The sequence below is a fragment of the Pituophis catenifer genome, unplaced genomic scaffold (assembly GCF_029215685.1).
Source record: "Pituophis catenifer annectens isolate HBS135680 unplaced genomic scaffold, rPitCat1.0.hap2 SCAF_16, whole genome shotgun sequence".
Lineage (NCBI taxonomy): Eukaryota > Metazoa > Chordata > Lepidosauria > Squamata > Colubridae > Pituophis > Pituophis catenifer.
Window position 1 is genome coordinate 15,074,609 of NW_027256896.1, and position 26,077 is coordinate 15,100,685.

A 26,077-nucleotide genomic window follows, 5' to 3' on the forward strand; every position below is an offset into this window, starting at 1 on the left:
ACCAGCTGCTTCCCCCTTCTTCCTATCGCCGTGACAACACAATCCGCCCCGCCGGCCAATCGCAGCCCGCGCCCGCCGCGCGCCGCCCGCCTCAGCCAATCGCGTGAGAAGGAGGCGGCGGAGGGCGGGGAAAGAGGCGGATTTCCGATCCCGGGACGTGCATGGGATTGGGTCGCCGGCCTGCGTCCGCCCGGCCAATCGGGAGGGCGGACCGGTGTTTGACTCGTGGAGTGGCTTTTTGACAGCTTAGGCAACCGGCAAAAGGGCGGTTTGCGAAACAATGAAATCCCGTCGTGGATTCATAATAGGCGTGGACGGGAAGGGGTTGGGGACCACAAGAAATGCGATATTTGTCTATGGAGATTCTCAGTCATCCTAGGTCACGGTTGGCCTGAAAATGCTTTTTTCCCCCCCCAAGAGCCAACTGTGGTTTTCTTTGAAGACGTTTTGCTTCTCATCAATAGAACAGAATTCTTTATTAGTCAAATGTGATTGGACACACAAGAAATTTGTCTTTGGTGCATAAGCTCTCAGTGTACATAAAAAGACAAGATACATTCGTCAAGAATCATAAGGTACAACACTTGATGATAGTCATAGGCTACAAATAAGCAATCGAATCATACTAGGAAATAATATCAATATAAATCGTAAGGATACAAGCAACAAAGTTACAGTCATGCAGTCATTCATTCATTCATTCATTCTCTCTCCTCTCCCTCTCTCTCTCTCTCTCTCTATCTATCATCAGTCTCTCTCTCCCCATCTGTCATCTATATATATATCATCTATCACCCATCAATTATCTATCTATCTATCTATCCATCCATCTATCCATCCATCTATCTATAATCAGTCTCTCTCCATCTGTCATCTATCTATATATCATCTATCACCCATCAATTATCTATCTATCTATCTATCTATCTATCTATCTATCTATCATCAGTCTCTCTCCATCTGTCATCTATCTATATATCATCTATCACCCATCAGTTATCTATCTATCTATCTATCTGTCTGTCTGTCTGTCTGTCTGTCTGTCTGTCTATCTATCTATCTATCTATCTATCTATCTATCTATCTATCTATCTATCTATCTATCTATCTATCTATCTATCTATCTATCTATCTATTCTCCAGAAGAAGACAAAGTGGCCATCCATCCGTCCATTTCCACCCAAGAATCCAGTTCCATTGAAAAGGACCCTTTCCCCCCTTTTAAAAACTACAACTCCCAGAATGCAAGAGTCGGGAGAGACCGTCCGATGCGGCCCTTCCCTTCTGTTGCCTGGAGACGCCCGCGGGAGGCTTCTAACGGTCGCCGCTTCGTCACGCCGGAAGAGGCGGGGCCGTGCCCCCGGCGTTGCCAGGCGCTGGGCAGGACCGGCCTCAGTGGGCAGGAGCGGCGGAGGCGCGCAGTTCCCGCTCGTTGGAAGCGCCTCGGACGGGAAAGCCTCGGGGGTGGTGGGGGAGCCGCGGGGGGCTGCGGTGCGGGCCTGCGTTGGGCGGCATTGTCGGGGGCCTGGTCTGAATAGAGTAAGTGGGTGGGAATCATTTAAACTGCATATAAGGTTAAGCTTCTCTTAATGTTGGGGCTGCATTTAATATTAACATATATATATGTTAATATATATATATATATATGTATATGTATATGTATATGTACATATATATGTTAATATATATATATATACATATATATATATATGTCAGAAAACAAATATATATATAATATATAATATAATTTTAAGCTTGGGTTAATATACATAATTTATTAAGGTTAAACTCTTAATGTTGGGGCTGTATTTAATAACATATATATTAATATTATATATATATATATATATATATATATATATATATATATATATATATATATATATGTATGTAGGTCTTTGGTTATTCGGGTCTTCTCCCACGTAAAATTGGAAGTGTCTTGGCGACGTTTCGACGAAGTCTCATTCGTCATCTTCAGGCTAGTGTTCTCGGCTTCGTGCTTCCAAGAGCAATGTCAAACATTGCTCCTGGAAGCACGAAGCCGAGAACACCAGCCTGAACATGACAAATGAGACTTCGTCGAAACGTCGCCAAGACACTTCCAATTTTACGTGGGAGAAGACCCGAATAACCAAAGACCTACATACAAACACCCGCGAAAACCATATATAATAATATTTTTAAGCTTGGGTTAATATACATAATTTATTAACTGATTTAATTATTTATTTAATTGCTTGCTTCATGGGAGGCTGTACTTAATATGGGGCTGCCACTGAATGTCAATCAGCAGCATTGAATTTTACAGCTTTGGTTCGTGTCCAGCCATCCTTCATATTGAGCTGCGCTTTAAAATGCGAAGCTTGCCTTACATGTTAAGCTTTTGTTTTTTGGGAAGCCCTCCTTCCTTCTCAGCTTTGGTTCATGTGGAAAAAAACCCCCATATCCTTCATTTTCAGTTTGGGTTCATGTGCAGGGAAGCTGTCCCTTAATGTCAAGCTTCGATCAGTGTCATCGTATTTTCAGCTTTGGTTTTTAGGTCCTTAATTTTTAGCTTTGATCAACGAGAAGCTGTCCTTTATTTTTATTTTTATTTTTTAGCTTCAGTTGATATGAACCTGTCATTTTTAAGCTTCGATCCGTGCAAAGCTGTCCTTCGTTTTGAGCTGTATTTTTAAGCTAATCCTAAACTGTACTTAAATTTTACCTTTCTTTTTACTTAAGCTTTATTTGGCTTTGGTTGAAATGATCCCCTCGCCTCTCAAACAGATGCTTGAAACTGGGAGGACCCTGTTTATTTAGCTTATCCTCACCCTGCCCCTGCCATCTTCATCCAAGCTATTCTGGAACCTCCAGCCCTGATTTAAAGATGCTGTAGATGTGGAGTGTGCATATATATACATCTGGGTTTATGTTTATCAGAAAGGGTTTATGCTTGGGATGAATGCCTGGCTTCACAGCCAGAGACATTAGTAACAATTAGAACCAAAATCTTTAATAATAAGGATCAACTGGGAAGCTTCCTGAGAGGAAGAGATTGCATCCGGTCCCGGATTTTTAAAGATCGATGTGGAGAGACTAGATTCAAATTTAGGAATGAAAGTGGTGGGTATGGGACAACTGGGGATAAGACAGGTGTCAGGGAACCTAAATTTTGTACTTATTGTATAACAGGGAACAGTGCCATCATCTTGGATGACAGCACGTTTATTTTTAAGTTTTGTCTTTTTAATAAGTAATCGTATTAGAACCCATTTTAAAATCAGAAACATGTTCTGTAAGGTCAGATTTAAACTCCGTGGCTGCCTGGAAGAGTTGTGAGTTGTGTAGTTTTGTTTGGTACAAATATAATAATTGCTGTCTTTTGATTTCAGTTGCCGAGGTGTTGTTTTTTGTCTTGATTTCCGTAATAATTTTTAGAGCTCTGTTGCACAGTTCCTTTAGTTGGCAGTGCAATTTTCCAGGCCAAGTAATAACAACAACAGAGACAGATTAACCAGGGAATTGTAGGTAGAGTGACAGCTATTGTTGTATATATGCTGAGTTGTTATTTGCAAAAGAGGGTTTATTTTTTTCCCTCTCTCTCTCTATGTCATTCTGCAGCCCAACTGCATTACGATGGAGGAATATGAGAAATTTTGCAAGAAGCACCTGGCTAGGATTCAAGGAGAGTTTATGGAGAATGGAATGTCTCCCGTTGTTCAGCGCAGAAATGTATCTGTTATTCGATTTAATGGTGTCCCCGTGCTTTCTCCCCTGGTAAGTTCGCTTAATCATGTCCATGGTAAAAAGATGATTACTAAAGTTGAATTATATTGCTATGTGAATCCTCTGCCTTGTTTTTTTCTTATTTTTAGAGCAAATAGTTTTTTATAGTTTATAGTTTACTTTATTGTCATTGCAGATGGTACAATGAAATTAAATGCCGTCTTCAGTATACATTATAACTGTAAAAATAAAAACAAACATACAACCTTTACATTCTATATAATTGAAATTGAAAACCCGATATTGCACTATACCGTAGAATTCAATATGGTTATTGCCCTGGGATAGAAGCTGTTTTTCAGCCTATTTGTCCTTGTTTTTATATCCTGTACCGTCTGCCAGATGGTAATAGTTAAAAAAAAAAAAGGGTGCCCAGGATGAGATGGATCTTTAAGAATGTTTTTCCCCTCTTCCATTAAAAAATTTAAGAATTGTTAAGGATGTCCACTGGATAAATCTTTAATGGTCCTTTACCAGAGCTCATATGCCCGTTTCTTGCATTTTGTGAGGGCTGGGCCCAAATTGTTTACTTTTTACTTAGTGTCTTTTCATTCCAAATTCTCAAAATCTGAATTGCATTGAGAAGACTTGTGTCAATGCTTGTGTCTTCACTTGTGCATGTGGATCTTTTTCCTGAAGCTTTAAAATCTCATTCACTTGTAACATTCTCTCCGTCCCCCTCGAAGTACTGGTCAGAAGTTTCTGGGGGCACTGACTGTAAATCAGTAAAAGAAAACCCTCTTTTTTTACCCTAAAGCAATGAAATTTAATAAAAGTATGAGCTCACGATTGTCCCAAAGATGCTTTCCCCCCCAAAAAAAATCAACTGACTTTCTTGATATTTTTTTTTTGTTTTCTTTGAAAACATTTTGCTCCTCATCCAAGAAGTTTCTTCAGTTATTTTGTGAATCTCCGCCGATATGAGCCCGTGACTAATAGATGGCAATAATAATTTGTCTCCCTTGCCCCCAGCTGACTCTGGAGAAGAAGAAAGAACTACAGCAAGACAGACAGAAAGCTCTGGATCTAGAACGCTGGCGACAGAATTCGAAACAGAGGCTTTTGCTGACCCGAGTTGAGGAAATAGTAGCCAATGTACAGGTGAGTTTGAAACACGTATTTTTATGACGGGGGAAGCTATCTTATCTGCCACGAATTTGGAAGGGAATAGGTGTTCTTTTGCTCTCCAGGAGCATAATCTCTGTTTTGTATTAAATAACATAATTAAATTGCATTAAATAAACCTGTTGAGATTAAAGTAAGATTTCAGGATGGCAATTGGGCAAGGCGTTCTAACTAAGCACAGTCAAGGATAGGCTGATTATACTGACTGCTGAGGGTATCCCAGACCGAAACAAGGTACTTGATTTGGATATGTTGAAGTTCCCTCTCAGCTACAAAGTATATTAGGTGTCTTTTCAGGCCGTTATTCTTCCCAGGGTTGTTTTTGTAGGGATTTTGTTTTGGCGGGATAACATTGGGAGAAGCTCCCAGATAAAAAGCGGAATATAAATGCAGGGGGGAGGTGAAGAATGAATGAATAAAATGTCAGCTTTGGTTCAATGGATGTACTGTATCTAATGTCCCTAAGATGTAATTAAAATTTGACATTTAAGATATATACATTGATATATATGATAAGATATTTGTTTTCTGAGTTTTCGCGGGTGTTTGTATGTAGGTCTTTGGTTATTCGGGTTTTCTCCCGCGTAAAATTGGAGGTGTCTTGGCGATGTTTCGACGAAGTCTCATTTGTCATCTTCAGGCTGGTGTTTTCTGGTTTTGCTCCTAGAAGCACGAAGCTGAAAACACCAGCCTGAAGATGACGAATGAGACTTCGTCGAAACATCGCCAAGACACCTCCAATTTTACGCGGGAGAAAACCCGAATAACCAAAGACCTGCATATGATAAGATATATATACACACACACGCACACATATGTGTATATACGTGTTACCACGTGTACCACATGTTTGTGTGTGTTACCAATAAAGGAGAATATTTGTAGTTCAGGGTTGAAATGAGGGGTCCTTGTCTCTCTCTGAGCTGGCAGACGTTTCATTACCCAACTAGGTAACATCATCAGTGCTAGTTTGAGTGTGTGTTTACACGTGTATGTATGGGCTGTGATTCATTCTTTCATCTATCTTAAATGTGATGAAGAATTTGGAAACACTTAAACATCCCTAGCAGATTTATTGGAGCGCACCTTTAGGTAATCCCAGGTTACTTCTGCTAAATGCAGAATTTGGGCACTTTTTTTTTTTTTAAATTTAATTTATATGCCGCCCTTCTCCAGAGACTCAGTGCATCTTACAATGCGCTAAGCAATAGCCTTCATCCTTTTTGTATATTTATACAAAGTCAGCTTATTGCCCCCACAACTGGGTCCTCAATTTACCTACCTTAGAAAGGATGGAAGGCTGGGTCAACCTTGAACCTGGCGAGATTCGAACCTGCAGTAATTGCAGGCAGCTGGTCTTAATAACAGGGTGCTTTAGACCACTGTACTACCAAGGCTCTCAGACTTTTGATCTGAAACAAATCTAGTAGTTTTTTAAAGTGTTGACATTTCCTCTTTATTGTGTTTGGTGTAACGAACCAATGTAAATAGGCACAGGGGTCTGCCCCTCCCTCTCATAACTTCTGTGTATTTTCTTTCTAGAGCCCATTAGGGTGTTGACACCGTTACTATTTGAATTAAAGAGATCGGAGTGGTGAATGAGATTGTCCTGGTACTTGATGGGCACAATGCAAGGGTATTTCAGCCAACAATGCAGCTTTGTTGCTTTAAAGGCGCTGACTTGTTAGCTCAGCTTGTTTGGCTGGAGTGATAACAGAGGGCAAACATGCACTATTCAATTTCTTGCTTGTGTTTACTAGTGCACACTTGGCAACCATTACCCAGCCTGGGATTCTGAAGATGTGGCAAGAGTGCGCTGAGAATACAATAATAACCACTTACATATTTTTCTACACAGTGTGTATTTTTAACCATGCTGTAGCTTGCAGGCAATTAATTGCCTTGTTTAAGAGTTGCCCGCAACAGAATTAAAGAGCAGTTGGCTGATTAACTTGATGCTCTTTGTACTTAGGAAAAAAAAAAACTTTTAAAAATTGTGACAGATCAAACTGAGAGCCAGTTTGGTCTAGCGGTTAAGGTGCTGTCCTGAAAAGCAAGAGATTGTGAATTCTAGTTCTGCCGTAAGCATAAAATCTTGCTCAGTAACCTTGGGACAGTCATTTTTTCTCATCCCAACCCACCTTACAGGGTTGTTGTGAAGGAAATAGAAGGAGGAAGGAGCATCACCACCTTGAATTACTTATAAAGTAATAAAGATGGGATAAAAATCTGATGAATAAAAATTAAAACTATAAGATTAGGTTTGGGTTGCTACATCTGCCAAATGATCAGTTGATCTCTATTTCAGGAATGGTTAAAATCCTGTTTGTAATCACATTGATTTTTTTCCCCCCTTTGATCTCTCTGTCAAAACTGGGTTTGATTTTTCTTTTAGTTCTAGAAGTTATTTGCTGTGCATTAGATACATTTATTAGTCCACCCAGCTCTGTAAAGATTCTGAACGCTGTACAATAAAATCAATCTTAAAAGGCAATTAAAAACCCAAAAGGTTTGTTGGAATGGGATGGAACGAGTAAAGGCTTGAGTGGGTAAATAATTTGACCATCTCAATTATTTGGATCCTATCCAGTATGCCTTTTGCAATTTCTTTTGGACCTCTTTTAGAACAGCCTACTAATTTTTAAACCCACTACTTTAAATCTTTTTTTTTTTTAAAAAAAAACTCCCGACAGATGAAAAAGATGTCTAGCCAAAGCGATTTAGATCAGTCCGAGAAAGAGAATATTCATTTGGATTTAGAATCAGAAGTATTGAACAGCTCTGCAACAGAACCACCCAGCGTTTTGCCAAATTTTACTGCTTTCGGTGAACATCTAGAACCTAAAGAGACCCCAGATGTTAAGCCAATGGATGGTGCAGCAGACGGGACCCCTTTTGAAGGAACGGAACAATTTACCCCTCCTAATCCCACAGAAACGTCCAGTAATCCTTTAGAAAAGAGAATTGGCTCAGAAGATCCATTTCCCAGTCTTCCAAGCATGCCTCCTTCAAACGAGATTGCCAAGAAAGATTCCACTGATCCCGGGCTAGGTGCTGGGGAAGGTCCCGACCCATACGTCATGAGCCTTCAGAACCTCTTAAAAAAATCCAGGGAGTACATTCAGAGAGAACAAACACGACGTAGCCTGCGAAGCAGTTCCAAGAGAAACAGTAGCGGAAGCCACCCGGATAAAGAAAATAGTGCAGTGAAAACAAATGAATTGGGGAAAGAGAGGGGGAAATTGACGGGCAGGAATACTCCCGTTCCAACCCCGGAGAAGTCCGGCCTTATCAAGCCCGGCGCTCCTCAACCTTCCTCAATCTCTAAAAATCATGCCAGCGGAGTGACCTCCCCCAGTTTTTCTAAAGTCGATATCCCGATGAGGTCTGGAACGCCTCCCGTTTTGGACTCGGATTCGGATGAAGACTTCAAACAGGGCTCCCTTTTCGGGAAGGACAGCGTTCTCCGGAGCTTCACAGGGTCTTACTCGAAACTTCCCAGTCTGGAGCCAAGCTTGAGCCCCAAGATGCACCGGAGACGCCCCAGGCCCTCTTCCGTAGGGCACATCGTCATCACCAACCCCGTGAACGCCTACGAGTTGAGTCCCAAAGCGAAGGGAAGAACTGCGGACCTGATCGTTCAGGAGGGCGGAGGGAGGCCCGCGGCCTCCGATCCTGTGCCAAACCCCGCTGCCGATCTTGTCTCCGCGTGTCCCCGCAAAACTCAGGCGTACGACAAGAGCTCCTCCGATACCTTCAATGAACTGGTCGTGGGCCAACACAACGAAGTGCGTCCGCTTCCGGCCAATCGGCAAGAAGGCGGAAGCTTCCTGGCCCATCCCACTGTAGAAGGAGAGTCGATGTTAGAAAACCGAGCGGCATCAAGCAGTCGCCTTGCAAATCTCAGCCCCCAGGAGCTGCGGGATGTGAGCGGTGCCTTGTTGACCCCGAACCCAGAGAGCCCGCCAGACAAAGTCAAGGGCAGCGTGGTCACGGAACTCAACAAATCCTACGATGTACAGCGCCCGTCGCCCTTGCTGATGCAGCTGCAGAGCAAACCGCCTCCGGATACCCCAGAAGTGACTTTTAGAAACGAGCAGCTGTTAGAAAACGGGTTGGAAAAGGTGAAACGTAGACTTGAGCTGGAGGTGGATGCGGTGCAGAAGGAGAACACGCCGTGGGTTTTGTCCGCGGAAGCCGACGCGCCAGACAGGCGACGGCCGCACGATCAGAGGTATCCGGGCAGAGCTGGGCTCGAGGCCAAGAACGAAACCCCGGCACGGTGCCTCAGAGGTAAGGAAACAAGACACGGATAGTCTTTGACTTAACAATAATTTGTTTAGCGACTACAAAGTTACAGTGGCACTGAAAAATGGGTGTCTTATGATATGTGTACTTGCACCATCACAGTATTCCTGTAGTCACATGATCAAAATTCAGGCGCTTGGCCACCTGCCTAGATAGTAGACACCACCTCATGTTATGAAAAGTGAGGTTAGAGAACCTAGCTGGCTTTCACGGCTAAGGCAGGACTAGAACTCACCGTCTCCTGGTGATCGGCCCAAAGTCACCCAGCCAGCTTTCACGGCTAAGGCAGGACTAGAATTCACCGTCTCCTGGTGATCGGCCCAAAGTCACCCAGCCAGCTTTCACGGCTAAGGCAGGACTAGAACTCACCGTCTCCTGGTGATCGGCCCAAAGTCACCCAGCCAGCTTTCACGGCTAAGGCAGGACTAGAATTCACCGTCTCCTGGTGATCGGCCCAAAGTCACTCAGCTGGCTTTCATACCTAAGACGGGACTGGAACTCACTGTCTCCTGGTGATCGGCCCAAAGTCCCCAAGCCAGCTCTAAGGTGGGTAAGGTGGGATTAGAATTCACCATCTCCTGGTGATTGGCCCAAAGTCCCCAAGCTGGCTTTCATGGCTAAGGCGGGACTAGAACTCACTGTCTCCTGGTGATTGGCCCAAAGTCCCCAAGCCGGCTTTCATGGCTAAGGCGGGACTAGAACTCACTGTCTCCTGGTGATTGGCCCAAAGTCCCCAAGCCGGCTTTCATGGCTAAGGCGGGACTAGAACTCACTGTCTCCTGGTGATTGGCCCAAAGTCCCCAAGCTGGCTTTCATGGCTAAGGCGGGACTAGAACTCACTGTCTCCTGGTGATTGGCCCAAAGTCCCCAAGCTGGCTTTCATGGCTAAGGCGGGACTAGAACTCACTGTCTCCTGGTGATTGGCCCAAAGTCCCCAAGCCGGCTTTCATGGCTAAGGCGGGACTAGAACTCACTGTCTCCTGGTGATTGGCCCAAAGTCCCCAAGCCGGCTTTCATGGCTAAGGCGGGACTAGAACTCACGTTCTCCTGCTTTCCAGTCTGGTGCCTTAACCACTGGACCAAACCGGCTCTCTTTGTATGCGCTGTGTAAGGACTCCAGGATTTCACAGGAGCTGACTATAACCTCGTGTGGGTGCTTTTCAGAAGAGGAAGCATTAAGGCAGAAGATGCGGGCCCTTGCAGAGCTGAGGCAGAAGCTGGAAGAGCAACATGCCCAGCAGTTGTCGTTGTTGATAGCAGAGCAGGAACGGGAACAGGAGAGGCTCCAGAAGGTGAGAATCCCTAGAGGAAGAGACCCTGGACCTTTTCTGCTTTGCCAGAAACCTGGATGCGCAGGGATTCCGATAGTGAACAAAGGGTTGGGATTGAAAAGCCGGGATAAGAATTTCATCATGAGTCTTCCCCAACCTGGTGCTCTCTGGGATCTGTCGCGGGGCAAATTTCCCAGAATTCCCAGCGGAGGGACATTGGGAGGGGTCATTCCAACCCAACTGGCATGCACAATGTAGGGCCAAAACTGCTTTGGCTGGAGGCCAGTTATCTCCGTTGTGGAAAAAAACACCTAATATTGTATCTTTTATTTTATGTACACTGAGAGCATATGCACCAAGACAAATTCCTTGTGTGTCCAATCACACTTGGCCAATAAAGAATTCTGTTCTGTTCTGTTCTGTTCTGTTCTGTTCTGTTCTGTTCTGTTTGTTCTGTTCTACTCTACTCTACTCTACTCTACTCTACTCTACTCTACTCTACTCTATTCAAATATCCAGGCCAGACAGTTTTAATCTAGGGTGGATTGGATTGCCTAAGATTCAAATGAAATTATATCTTAGGGAGACATCCTTCAAATCAAATGACCAGATTGGGAGAATGAAAAAAAAATCCGGACTGAGTTCAGCCTCTGCTCCCCTACCCTTTAGACTTTCAAAAAAAAGACAGGATTTAATTAGCAAAAAATATTGTCCTCCGACATTTGCTGGTTGTAACACACACACCTCTGTTTTCTTAAACGGCCCAGGAGATCGAAGAGCAGGCGTGGAGGTTAAAAGAGGAAAAAACCGCAACGGAAAGTGGTATCCCTTCCATTAATATCGGCAGCGGCGTCGCTCTGGAGTGGAGAAAAATCACCGATACTAATCTGCTGGAATCGGTGCTGAATCGAGTTGAGGCTGCACATAACACCAACTTGGAGAATGAGGGTAAAATCAGGAACGGTGCATATTGATTTGAATGGGTAGCCCGGGGTGAATAAACAGTGATGGACATGTCCTTCGTATTTGATTGACATTTCATGTGTTTTCCTGGGTTGACTATCTCGGGTTAAGTGTTAAAAGCCATAGAAACTCTCAGCTTCCTTCCTGTATAATTCCTGAAGGACAGAACTGAATCTTAAGGGTATAGGTCCGTGATGGCGAACCTATGGCAGGCGAGCGTTGCCCTAGCTCAGCTCCAGGACGCCAGCTGATTTTTGGGCCTTTTGGGCCCACAGGAAGTCGGGAAATGGGGCATTTCCGGCCTCCAGAGGGCCTCCGGGGGAGCGGGGAAGGCTGTTTTCACCCTCCCCAGGCTCCTAGAAAGCCCCTGGAGCCTGGGGAGGGCAAAAAGCAGGCCTACAGGCCCCACCAGGCCATCGCGTGCCAAAAGCAGGGGGAACGTGAGAGGGGTCACACGTACAGGCACGGGGGGGGGCAGCGTATTATGGGTGTGGGCACCCATGCACACGACCCTCCCGCGGTCCCCCCACTTTTGGCACGCGACGGCAAAAAGGTTAGCCATCACTGGTATAGGTAATCCTCTGTTTACAACAAGTTGCTTAGCACACTGTACCCTTAATGACAGTGCCGTTCACTTTTGGACTGCCGCATTCACTTAACAACTGCTGCCAAAAGGTCCTAAAATCAGGCACGGTCATGTAAGTGACCCGTTTAACAACGGTCACGCCTTATGATTGTAATTGTGAGCTAAATTTTGGTGGTACGTTGAAGATAACCTGTCTTTCTATGATCCAGAGAGCCGGAGTAATGATCATGAAATATTTCAGCTGGCATGAATGAGGAAGACAGGTAGCCTTCTAGTTACAACAGTTCATTTAGTGACTGTTGAAAGTTACAATGGCACTGAAAAAAGTGACTTACAATCGTTTTTCAGAGTTACAACCTTTGCAGCATCCCCATGGTCACCTGATCAAAATTCAGAGGCTTGGCAACAGGTTCATACTTACGACCGTTGCAGCGTCCTGGGGACATGTCTCACAATAGAATTCCCTAGGCCACCAGGCTTAAAATTTTGGGCTTGGACAATCTGGAATTGCACCGCCTGCGGTCCGATTTAAGCAGACAAAATTGTCTGCTACAATGTCTTGCCCTGTCAACAACTTCAGTTTCAGCCACAATAGTACACGGGCAAACAATCGATACAAACTCAAGGTAAACCGCTTCAAACTCGATTGCAGGAACTACGATTTCAGCAACAGAGCGGTCAACGCCTGGAATGCTCTACCCGATTCCGTTGTTACAGCCTCAAACCCTCACAGTTTCAACCTCAAATTGTATACCTGGACCTCAGTCCCTTCTTAAGAGGTCCGTAGAGGGGGGCGTGGATAAGCGCACCAGCGTGCCCACCGTCCCAGTCTTACTGTCCCCATCTATTTGTATTTACTTCCTTTGTTTCTGTTTATGTTCATACCTATACTTGTTATCTTGTACATGTTTGACAAACAAACAAATAAACACGATTACTTTTTGCAACCTTCTGACAAGTGAAGTCCATGGGGAAGGCGGATTCACTTAACAGCCAGGTTACTAACTTATCAACTGCAGTGATTCACTTAACAAATGTGGCAACAAATGTCATAAAATGGGGCAAAACTCATTTAACAAATGTCTCACTCAACAAATTTTGGGCTCAATTGTGATCGTAAGTTGAGGACTACCTGTAGCATATAACCAACCAGTTTTTGTTTTTTTTTTAGTTTTGATATTCGTTGGCTTAATTATGACTTCCACTGTTAAAACTTTTTAAACATAGGTTTTGTGAACGCCGGAGCTCCATTCTACCTCTGGGAGCAGCCAACAAGTGGAAAACCAGTTGTGGCATCCAGGTCTATTAGCCGGAGTAAAATGAGGTGGTCTCAGGTAGGGATTTAAAGACCAAGGTTGACAAATAAATTCTAGAGGAATTAACATTTAATGTTTTATTGGCAAAAGTCGCTATTTAGTCATTGCTCTTTTGTTAAGTGTGGAAATTTGGAATCCCATTTTTTTTATTTATACTTTTTATGAATGCTAATATTAGCATGGGAATTCGGTATTCCATTTTCAGACAATGCATGTAAAAAAACCAAAGCATCCGACGGATACCATATTTTTCGGAGTATAAGACGCACCTTAGTTTTTGGGGAGGAAAATAGGAGGGGAAAAAATTCTGCCTACTGGGTATCATCTGGCTAGTCCCAGTACATTAGTTCGCTCGCTGGGTTTGAGATTGGGGCTGGTTGGGGCTGAAAAACAGCTTCTAAAGCACAGCTGATTGTCGGAGGGAGCAGCAATTAGAAAAGCAGGCAAAGCACGGAAGGGTTAAGAGATGGCAGCAGCTGTTCCGGGTAGCCATTTTGGGCACCGCAGGGAGTTACATTCGAAGTATAAGACGCACCCAAATTTTTAACCTCTTTTAGGAGAGAAAAAAGTGCCTCTTATACTCTGAAAAATACAGTAATTGAGACTCCAGAGTGTATTAACTCTGCTTTGTTTAGGTTCGTTAAACACAAGCTAATGCAGGAAACACTTTTGTGGTTACCTGATTTTACCTTTCCTCTTGAAGGTGTACAGCCCTGCCATGAAAAGGAAATTCAACAAGGTCTCTGCTCTAGCCAAGGGATTTTTAACCAGAAGACTCTTGCAGACAGAGAAGCTAAAGCATCTGAGGCAAACGGTCCACGTAAGGAACCATCTTGCATAGGCTGCTCTGGCTGTGAATGTGCATGTATACATAATTAAAATGCAGCATGCTTCCCCCCCACCCCTTTCCTTTCTCTGCAACACCTGCTCCTTTAGAAACTTGAATTATCTGCAGAAAGCTGAGGCTGCTGATTGTTCCTTATCTCTGCTGTCCAAATGTTGCCTCCAAAGCTCTTGCTTTTATTTTTCTATCTCTCCCGTGCTGTTGAAAGAAGTTGTGTTTATCTAACATGTTTCCCTGAAAATAAGCCCTCCCCCAAAAATAAGCCCTCCCCGAAAATATTTAAATACATGCACAGCCAGTCCCTGCCATTTCCTCTATTTAGGGTTAGGGAGACAGAGCTGGAAATCAGGTAAGATGGCAAGAGGATCCCTGTCTTGCTCCGCCCACCCCAAAATAATAGACCTCCCCAAAAATAAGGCCAAGCACTTATTTCGGGGTTCAAAGAAATATAAGACAGGGTCTTGTTTTCGGGGAAACACGGTATATACCCTTTCTGAGGCTGTCGTAACTCCAAATCTTTGTGAAATGACCTGTCATAAATCAAGGGCTATCTGTAGTGAAGGTCTTTTTTTATTATTATTTTTTTATATATATATATAAAAATATAAATAAAAATAAAAAGACCTTCACTACAGATAGCCCTTGACTTATGACAGGTCATTTAACAAAGATTTGGAGTTACGACAGTCTCGGAAAGGGTGCTTTTACAGTCCCTAAAGCACTTCTGGCTATCCCCTCACGTGACTGTATTTTGAAGGCTTGGCAACCACATTTTCCACTGGTTGCAGCCTTCCACAGTCCTGCGCCTCAGATGTGCAATCTTTTTTCCCAGTTTCTGGCAATTTTTGCCAGTTTCTTGCAAAAAAACCCACCCTTTGAGAAAACCAGATGGAATTTACTATCCCGTGCTTTGCTTAACAACCATCATCAAAACTGTTATAAAATTGGGTCCAGTCCTGTGGGTACCTCAGTGTACAACTATCACTGCTTAGGAACAAAATTCCAGTCCCAACTATAGGCAAGGACTACCTATATACCATCCTCCCTGCCACTGGCCCCAGTGACCACAGAAGCTGGAATTGACAAAAATCAATTTTTCATCTTTTCAGTTCTGCTTCCAAGTGACTTTCAGATGGATGACAGGAGGCGATCAACAGTGATTGTGTTTGCCCGTGAAACCAAAGTGCTGGAGGTCTACCTAGCAACCTCTTCTGTGCCCTCCTTTCCCTAATCGATTTCCCCTGCAAAAAATGAATTATTTGGCAGATATTCCCTTGGGAGAAACTTCCCTGCTTTCTTTGGAGCAACCATTGGCCTCGGTGGCTTGGCGTCTGGATTCATTGTGAGAAGAATTGTACGACAAACGGTGCATATGTGTGTTCCTTTTGTAGGATACCATGGAGTTCATCAAAAACTTCCAATCCGAAGCTCTGTCGAAGAGAGGAAATCTCCCCACTCAAGACGCCAATCTCCAAGAAAGAGTCGTTGCTCAGGTAAGGTGTATACTGTATTTTTCAGACTGTAAGACGCACCTGAGTATAAGACACACCTAAATTTATAAGAGGAAAACAACAACAACAAAAAAAGTTTTTGGTCTCCCTTTTCTAGGCTTTTTTCGGCCTGTTTCTGGGGCTTTTTTCGGCTCATTTTCGAGGTTTTTTTGGCCCGTTTTTGAGGCTTTGAGGAGCCGTTTTTCCAAAAAAAATGGGCCAAAAAAAGCCTTAAAATGTGGTGAAAAAAGCCCTGTAAACAGGCCAAAAAAAACCTCAAAATGGGCCCAAGAAAGCCTCAAAAACAGGCCGGAAAAAGCCCCAAAAAGGCCGAAAAAAGCCTCAAAAATGGGCTGAAAAAAAACCTTGAAAACGGGCCGAAAAAGCCCTCCATTTGAATTTTAGTTTTATGTTTGGTGTTTTTTCTTTTTCAGCTGCAGGCAGCCCTGTATGATATTCATGACATTTTCTTCAAAATGGAAGCGTCGGAAAGGATGAGCATCTTACGTCAAGATCGAGAAATCCGCAAAGAGAAAATGCTTCGGCAGCTGGTGCGTTGCGGCCGCCCATCGCTTACAGATAGTCCTCGACTTAAGACCACAGTTGAGCCCAACATTTCTGTTGTTAAGTGAGACCTTTGTTAAGTGACTTTTGCCTCCTTTTATAACCTTTCTTGCCACCATTGTTAAGTAAATCGCTGCAGTTGTTAAGTTAGTAACACGGTTGTTAAGTGAATCTTGCTTCCCCATTGATTTTGCTCATTAGAGGGTCGCAAAAGGGGATCAGATGACCTTGGGTCACAGCAACGGTCATAAGTATGAACCAGTTGCCAAGTGTCTGAATTCTGATCGGGTGAACCATGGGGACGCTGCAGAGGTCTTAAAGTGTGGAAAACGGTCATACGTCACTTTTTTCAGTGCCGTTGTAACTTCAAACGGTCACTAAATGAACTGTTATAAGTCGAGAACTACCTGTACGGTGCTTGTTATATGCAGTAACATCTGTTTCTTGTTTTCTTTGTGACTTTGAAAAGCCTTAACATGGGTTTTAAATACAGTTTGCCACCAACACGCAGGCTTACAATTTGCTCTAACTAATTTAGGTGAGGTTATTTTTGTTAAGAATGGAATGGAATGGAATGGAATGGAATGGAATGGAATGGAATGGAATGGAATGGAATAATCTTTTATTGGCCAAGTGTGATTGGACACACAAGGAATTTGTCTGGTGTATAGGCTTTCAGTGTACATTAAAGAAAAGATACGTTCGTCAAGAATCATAAGGTACAACACTTAATGATAGTCATAGGGTACAAATAAGCAATAAGGAAACAATATCAATATCAATTAATCGTAATATCCTACTAACTGTCTTGTAATAAAACTAACTTCTCTAATTGTTTGTGTGTGTAGGATAAAGCCAAGTCCCCAAGAGACAGAGTGACCCTTTCTACAGCTACACAGAAGTCTCTGGATAGAAAAAAGTATACAAAGTACGTGGCAGAAACGGTAACACACCCATGCAAGCAGCACACAGAGATACTTTAAATGTGTTGGCAAAGTGCGTTCTATTTTAAGGTTTGTCAATTGGTGTCAAAAAGTGGGAATCTTTGTTTTAAATCGGGGGGCGTCCGACCTCAGCAACTTTAAGATCTGTGGACTTCAACTCCCAGAATTCCCCAGCCAGCCATGTCTGAAAATGCTCAGAATCTTTTGTCAAGCTGTATGTATATCCTATTGGAACGCAGTGGCTTAGTGGCTAAGACGCTGAGCTTGTCGATCGAAAGGGTCGGCAGTTCAGCGGTTCGAATCCCTAGTGCTGCGTAACGGGGTGAGCTCCTGTGACTTGTCCCAGCTTCTGCCAACTTAGCAGTTTGAAAGCATGTAAAAAAAATGCAAGTAGAAAAATAGGGACCACCTTTGGTGGGAAGGTAACAGCATTCCTTGCGCCTTTGGCATTGAGTCATGCCGGCCACGTGACCATGGAGATGTCTTCAGACAGCGCTGGCTCTTTGGCTTTGAAATGGAGATGAGCACCGCCCCCTAGAGTTGGGAACAACTAGCACATATGTGCGAGGGGAACCTTTATCTTTATGTACATCTTGCTTGCACACTGTTTGGCAGCTCACCCTCCCACCTCTGTTTACAGCTTTCTACCTAACAAAGGGATAAAAATAAAGCAGCTAGAACAATATGTCTGCTTATAATATCTTACAAACAAGAAGATATTCTTGTCTTCTCCCAAACTGTATTTTCACGTGCTTCCTTTTCCCCAATAGGGCTGCTGAAATGGGAATCCCAAATAAAAAAACCATTGGGAAGCAAAAGATCTTTGAAAACAGGTTTGTAACATTTTAAATCGTATTGTAGTAATACCAACCCTCCTCATCCAAAACCAGTCTAAACTAAGTTGGCTATGCAACCAACCATAATAATAATAATTGCTTGGATCTGCACATACAGTAGTGACCAAAATTGTGGAAACCTTTTGGGAAATGTGTATTTTCTAAAATTAGCTAATAATACCACTTTTTTTTTTTTTTTGGAGTAGTACCATAAAATTATATATCAATGGAAAGATAATTTAATCAAGAATGTAATGCAATAACTTTTATGAAGGATTTGCTATTAGAATAGCAGTTACAGTATAAAGAAGAAAAGTGAAACATGTAGGAAAAACGAGATATACAAAAATTATCACCATGTCACTTAATACTTAGTTGGGTAACCTTTAGCACGAATTACGGCCTTACAACGTCTTCCCATGGAGTAAACCAAGTCTTTTAGTTCTGCAGCTCCTATAATGTGAAACCAAGATTGAACGATGGCTTCTATTAACTGGGTTTAATGGCTGGGTTGCTTCTGACTAACCAGTTTCTTTAGTTGGCTCCATAGATTTTCCATTGGGTTAAGGTCTGGGCTATTCCCAGGCCATTCCGGCAGTGGAATAGGATTATCTTGAAACTCTGAAAAAGAAGTGGTGTTATTAGCCATCCAAACTCAAAAATACACTTTTCCCAAAAGATTTCCACAATTTTGGCCACTACTGTAGACTACGCCAATACCTTACGACCTCCTAGATTCTTGAAAAGAACTGGCTGCTGTGGCGCCATAATATTGTGAACAGATACCATGTTTCGCTGAAAATAAGACCCTGTCTTATATTTTTTTGAACCCTGAAATAAGCGCTTGGCCTTATTTTAGGGGAGGTTTTATTATTTTGGTGCATGTGGAGCAAGATGGGGCTCCTCTTGCAGTCTTACCTGATTTCTAGCTCTGCGTTTAAATATTTTCAGGGAGGGCTTATTTTCGGGGGGAGCCTTATTTTAGCACACGCGCTCAAATCCTGATTGGGCTTATTATCAGGGGATGTCTTATTTTTGGGGAAACAGGGTAATAAAACTTGTATGCCCCCAGTTTCCAATAACTCCCGAGCGCTTACCACAGTTTTGTCTTGTTTATCTGTCCCTTGCTTTTTTCCCCATTCCATCCTGAATTTTCTAGTCATTTTCCTTGTTCTCTTTCTACTGCTGTCCTCTCAGAAAGCAGCTTTTATGATTCCAAATTAAAAAATGTGATTTCTTCTGCAGAGTTCTTCAGCCCAACCAAGGTCAAAACGCTCCCATCCAACGGCTGCTATCCAGACAGGGGTAAGACCGAACTTCTTGTACACGGGTGTTTGGGGAAATAACCTTTTTTTTTTAAACCTTGGATGCAGGTGACTTATGACCTCCTTTTATGTTCAATCAGAACCTCTAAGGCCTCAGTGAAAGGGGCCGAGCAAAATAGAAAGAAACCCTCAGACCACAGAGTGCCTAGCAAGGTCCTTTCAGGTGTGTACACAAAACTGGGTGCTGGGATCTCTCGCGTGAGAAAGATGCTTTCCGTTAGAAGAAGCTTTAAGCAGCAGATCATTTCTTTCCTCTCGGTGCAACCGGCTCTGCTCTAACTGCGCTACACTAACCCTCACCACACACACATTGCAAAAGTTGTGTTCACCGATTGCATGAAGGGGCGACTCAGTTCCACCATGATTAATCCTTCCGAAACTGAGCGGATGGCATATTATTTTATTTTTATTTTTAGTTGCGGTTTCATTTTGTGGATAACACCCGATGCCTGAACGTTGGGTTTTTTTGTGTGTTTTAACTGAAACGTCCTGGCTGGGACGCTTAACCTGTTTCTCACATGATTGTGCATGTTCGTGCCACATACATACACCCTATGTATGTCATATGATGAGGGGAAATGGGCGGCCTTAGAAGATCTTGGGTACTAATCGTGCTGTGCATGTGGACCTTTCTTTTTGAGGAGGTACGGAGGGTTTCAGAAAGCTAACATTCATTTAGGGAAAAAAAGGCAGAAAGGGTTCGCAGGTAGTCCTCGACTTACAACCGTTTGTTTAGTGACCGTTCGAGGTTACAACGACACTGAAAAAAATGACTTATGACCAATTTTTCCACACTTATGACCATTGCCAATCCCCCATGGTCACGTGATCAAAATTCAGACGTTCGGCAACGGACTCAATTTACGATGGTTTCAGTGTCCTCGGGATCACATGATCCCCTTTTGTGACTTCCTGACAAGCAAAGTCAATGGGGGAAACCAGACTCACTTAACAACCGTGTGACTAACTTAACAACTGCAGTGATTCGCTTAAGAACTGCGGCAAGAAAGTTCGTAGAATGGGGCAAAACTCACCGAGCAACGGTTGCTTACCAATGAAGAATTTCGGCTCGATTGTGGTCATAATTCGAGGACTACCTGCATCTGTTTCTCACGATAGCCTTGCTTGCTTATTCTCCTTAGCCTGATGTTGAACGAAAATTGTAAGATATATGAGTTACCGTCCTTAGATGACCACTTCAACCTGCCCATGATCCTCACCTCGTACCTCAGGGAAATTCTTAGACCATAATGATTACCAGCTAGCTCCATGTGCCATTTCCCCAAGGAAACAAATTCCATAATTAGAGCCAGACTTTCTCCTTGAAAAGATCTCCTCCCCGTTGGATACTCTCATGATCTCCAGGAGTAAGACCAGGGGTGGGGCTGCTGTGGGTTCGCAGGGGTTCAGGAGAACCTTGAGCTAAGATTCTGTGCAGTTCGGAGAACCCTCAAATCCCACTCCTGGCTGGCCCCGCTCACCCCTCCCCTCCCCGGAGTCCCCACGCGGCCCATTTTGGATGCAGGTAAGTGCAGGGCGCACACGGATGCTCGGGGAGGGCGAAAAACGGGCCTACTGGAAGTTCGGGAAGGCCGTAAATGGGCCTGTTTCTGGCCTCCAGAGGGCCTCCAGAGCCTGGGGAGGCCGTTTTCACCCCCTCCCGGAGGTTCGAGGAAAGCCTCTGGAGCCTGGGGAGGGCAAAAATGCCCCTCCCCCGCAAGCTATGGTGTAGGAGGCTGACTAGGCCAGGCCCACCATGGCCACGTCCACCAGCAACCTGGAAGAGAACCCCTTGGTAACATTTTTGAAGCCCACCCAATATTATCTGAGTAAGATCATATTGAAAACATTCTATGAAATATCACAGAGGTAGAGGCACTTATAAAGAGAGCCAGTTCTGGGCCCCCAAATCTACAAACTGCACAGTTCAGCGTCTGTAGAGTGGAGGAAGTTCCAGCGGTGTCTGTCTGTCTGTCTGTCCAGCAAAGTCTGTCTCTTCCTAGTCCTTCTGCATGATGAGGGTTCCAGATATCTCCTGTGAATTCCCACACACCTCATAGTAGCTCTGGAGATACTCATCATGCCTGACTTTGCCCATTGTGTTAAACCAAAATGGTGGTTGATTTTGGCAGAGTGTGAATGGGCCATCATGGGTTGAAAAGCATTGTGTGTGTGTGTGTGTGTGTGTGTGTGGTTTTAGTGTGTTGGATGAACTTGACCAATTGTGGTTTATTTAATAAGCCATGACCTAACTACAATATCAATTAAATCAATATGAATCCAAGCCAGGGGTGAAATCCAGCAGGTTCTGGAGAACTGGTAGCGGAAATTTTGAGTAGTTCAGAGAACCGGCAAATACCACCTCTGGCTGGCCCCAGAGTGGGGTGGGAATGGAGATTTTGCAGTATCCTTTCCCCAGGAGTGGGGTGGGAATGAAGATTTTGCAGTATCCTTCCCCTGCCGTGCCCACCAAGCCATGCCCACATAACCAGTAGTAAAAAAAATTAGATTTCACTACTGGTCCAAGCTGTTTAAAAACCAATCCACCAACCTACCTACTTTGCAGTGGTTTTACTCATTACCTTTTCTACAGCTTTCTTGTACCTCCAACACAGTTTGTCTAGAATGGTCACAATGATTTTTTTTTTCTCCCAACATGAAGCATTCTGACAAAATAATTTAAAATCTGTCAGGTATATCTGCTGTATAAACCCATGGATTACAGATAGGATTTTAACATAGGTCTGCTAAATTTCTTAGAAGTTCAGGAATTTAAACCTCCCAAACCTGCTTAAGCTATTTGTCGCTGCTTCTTCTCATCGCTATCGTGGACAACCCTAATTTATTTATTTCTGTACACAGTTTGAAAACTTTATGGTTGTTCCTCTACTAAACTGCCCTTCAGAACAAAAGTTCCATTTGCGTCTGCTTTTAAAACTGCTTGCTTGGGACAAATGGTTGGCATTTTTAAGCTCATAACCTTTTAATAAACAAGACCGGGTTATTTCTGATTTTTGCTTTCAGGAGTATCTGCCGGAAGAATCCCAAGAAAGAAGCCAAATGTTGCGACAACCTAAGAAGGCAGCATTCCCTCGGCTAGGAAGTGGTTTAGCATTGTCCTTCAATGTTCTCCAGATGTTCCTTCAAGGAATGCGGGTCGAGGAGAGATCTGTGCATGGTCCTGTTAAAAGAGACTTAGCAGACTCTGGAACGGAAATGTGAACGAAGGAAGGCGAAGGAAATATGAATGTGAATATGAAGGCCAGCCTTCCATTTGAGTTCTGGGGTTTTTGTGCTTTGCTTACTCCCTCAAGTAGATATTTTCAAGCAACCTTTTGAACCAAGGTTGCGTTTTTCAATTGTGCAATAAATAACCCCGGAAGCGTGATTGCTTTAGATGTCCAGCGTTCCTGCTTCTCTCTGTCATGCTTTGGGGATAGTTCAAAGCACTTCTGAAAAGGAAATTTTTGGTCTCAGCTCTCTGGATCGTTTCCAAAGATGATTGCACTTTTGGGTTACACAAAGCTTCTCTTGGCCACTTCAGTTCTCTTGGAAATCAGGAGGGTCATGATGTTGAACATATATGTTTCTTTAAGCTTTCATCCATGATGCTATTAATCAGAGGGTATAAATATTGTATTCACCCACCTCCTTTTTTCTGGCTGTGGTCTTGTTTCTGAGCATGCTATGAGATCTTGTTTATAAGATGCTGTCAGACTTGATTTTTGTAGTAAGCGAACTAGAAACATCCTCTTTAAAAAATGATAACAACTATTAGGTGGGCAGGGAAGGTTATTTTGCTAAACATTTGCCTCACTTCTCTTTTTAAATCCAGATATCTGGTAGTGTTTTTTATAAACAACATTTGAATAATGAACGACCAGTGCTAATAATAAGTTGGACTAACATTGTGCAACTTATACTAGTCCAAGGTTACTTAATTAACATTGGACTAATGGTAAATTTATTTTATTTTTATTTTATTTCGAATTTATATACCGCACCTTCTCCTAAGGGACTCAGGGCGGTGTACAGCCAGATAAAAACATACAATACAAACATTAAAAACAATTAAAAGGATATATATTAATTTGGCCCCAATTTAAGATAACAAACCAATTAAAAATTTAAAAATATGTTAAAAAATATGTTAAGCCAGCCCAGTTTGCTGAAAAAAGGACTAACATTGTCCATCTTGTCCCTGTCAACATATAACATGAGATTAACCACCATCTTAATTTCACAGAAAAGCTAGATGAACAAAAGCATTTCTGAATACAAATTGTATTTATGTAAATATTGTTTTGGAGAGGCAGGAAAAGCAGAGTGGATTTTAGTGTGGTTTTGAAAGATTGAAACAAGACCATGTTGGGAAATAAATTGGTGCGCTCCTTTTAGCTTAGTAGTGGCTTTATCCCAGTAGCATCTTTAGTCACAGTTAATGTCTAATGTTAATTTTACATGTTCAGGTGGTATTAATATTTTGCCATTGGTAGAGGTTTCAGATGTGGCTGAAATCATTCCCACGAATTGAAAAATTAATGGGGTTAACTTTATACATGGGTACAGTTATTTATACTCGGATGCTTATAAACTTACGTGTATCTTCTAATGCTTTTATTACATCATGCAGTGTTTTTAAATCACATTTGGGACTGGGGCTGTCTTGATGCCAATTTTAAAAAAAAGTCAAGGATTATTGATAGAATGATAAACCAAGCTTACTGTCTTATCCTGGTTTATTGTAGACAAAAGTCCCATACAAATGGATAAACAAATCAACAATATAAACTTTTAAGCAACACCCAGCCCCAGCCCTGGATTTCTCATCTTGACTAACCCCAACTTGATTACAAGCATTTGGTCAAACAAGCATCCGGTTTGAACTTTGCACAAATGCTTTGTATTTCTAGCTTTTTAAAAAATCTGTTTCTTTGCTTGTTTTATATGCTTCTCTGAAGGGAAGTCTGAAATAGGAGTGAATGAGCTACAGAGGTTGGCTCTGCTTTCACGGTAAAAATGGACAAGCCACAAATTGTGATGTAACCAATCATGGTTTTAAGGATTGCCCTTGGCTAATTTGAGGCACATAATTCAAACGCTTGTCACGGAAATAATTCACTGCATTCTGGTTTTAAAACTATTTTCAATGCTCTTGCCTGAGGTTCAAAAAACCTGAACTGAAGATTCACAAGCTGACTTAAAAATTGTGGTTGTTACCTTGTATGTTAAGCTACAGTTTACATGTTGTGTCGATGCTAAAAGTAATCCAATTGTGTGCTGTGGAGTTAGACATAGGCTGCATGTAAATAGAACTTGTTTTGAAGTACAAGTTCTGTAATTCAAATGGACCTTTTGATATTTTAGCACAAAACTTTTTATTTATAAATTAACAGCGTATGGCCTTCTATTTATAAGTGCCAGGATGCCTTTTGTAACTTAATGTTTCATATTTATTTATTCTCAATATTTGTTTGCTCTTTTTTTTGAGTGGAATGCCATGCTATTATAAGCCTTATTTTTGTATATTGGTTTTCACCTATCCTTTTTTAAAAATCTCTTTTAAGTATATTACACAATTAAACTTTTTTTTTAAAAAAAAAAAACCTCAGTATTTGTGTGCGTGCATATATGCTTTCTTCCTCAACCCCTTTCTGTGATGCTAAGGATAATTTTGGGATGATTAAACCATGCAGACTTCACTTTTTTAACTATCACACCTTCACATCTAGCTGTGAGACAGTGATCAGTCAGGGAACATTTAAAAAAAAAATCAAACACTTTAAATGGATTGCTCTGTGCTTTCTGCTTACTTATTTTCTTCGGCTAGCAAAACCTTTTGTTTCTGGAGTCAAAACGCTTTTGGGACTGCCCTACTAGTTCCATCAGCCCCAGCCAAGCAGCAAGGATCCCAGAGGGAAAAAAAGACCCTGGAAAGGGGGGCGGGGGAGAGGACACAAAGGATCCTAACAATTCTAAGAATCAATTCCAACATTGCACCCAGTCACAACTGGTTGACTATAAGCTGTGTTTCACCTCAAACTCTGGTTTGTTGGACAAGCCACCTTCAGCCAAATTTGCATTGCAATGTCATGCTTTAGTTAGTGAAGGTAAAGGTAAAGGTTCTGCTCGCACATATGTGCTAGTCGTTCCCGACTCTAGGAGGCGGTGCTCATCTCCATTTCAAAGCCGAAGAGCTGTCCGAAGACGTCTCCGTGGTCATGTGGCCGGCATGACTCAACGCCAAAGGTGCACGGAACGCTGTTACCTTCCCACCAAAGGTGGTCCCTCTTTTTCTACTTGCATTTTTTACGTGCTTTCGAACTGCTAGGTTGGCAGAAGCTGGGACAAGGAACGGAGCTCACCCCGTTAAGCGGCACTAGGGATTCGAACCGCTGAAGTGCCGACCCTTTCGATGGACAAGCTCGGCGTCTTAGCCACTGTGCCACCGAGCCCCACATGCTTTAATTAGTAGGAACCTTCTTAAAGCAGCCTTTCTTAATTTTGGCAGCTTTTCAGCTGTGTGGACTCCAACTCCCAGAATTCCCTCCTAGCCAACCTGGGGAAATTTCCCAGCCAGGGAATTCTGGGTGTTGGAGTCCACACAGCTGAAAAGCTGCCAAGGTTGAGAAAAAAAAAAAAGTTTAAAAGTTTAAAAGTTGAGTCCCTGCAGAGAAACCAACATAAGCTTGGCCAAACCAGCATAAACCAAGATCAACATATAAGTATCGCTTATT

General features: G+C 42.8%; 1 protein-coding gene across 1 annotated transcript; it reads left to right on the forward strand.

The window, feature by feature from the left end:
- Positions 1–1,504: 1,504 nt before the first annotated feature.
- CCP110 (centriolar coiled-coil protein 110) lies at positions 1,505–24,935 on the forward strand. The gene is made up of 15 exons (XM_070955233.1): positions 1,505–1,539; positions 3,604–3,759; positions 4,741–4,869; positions 7,587–9,186; positions 10,366–10,493; positions 11,240–11,420; positions 13,249–13,355; positions 14,041–14,157; positions 15,573–15,674; positions 16,106–16,222; positions 17,084–17,163; positions 17,950–18,012; positions 19,261–19,320; positions 19,421–19,503; positions 22,365–24,935. Exons 2-15 carry the CDS (start codon positions 3,619–3,621, stop codon positions 22,415–22,417), a joined length of 2,961 nt encoding a protein of 986 aa, XP_070811334.1. The 5' UTR covers positions 1,505–1,539; positions 3,604–3,618; the 3' UTR covers positions 22,418–24,935.
- The last annotated feature ends 1,142 nt before the right edge of the window (positions 24,936–26,077 follow it).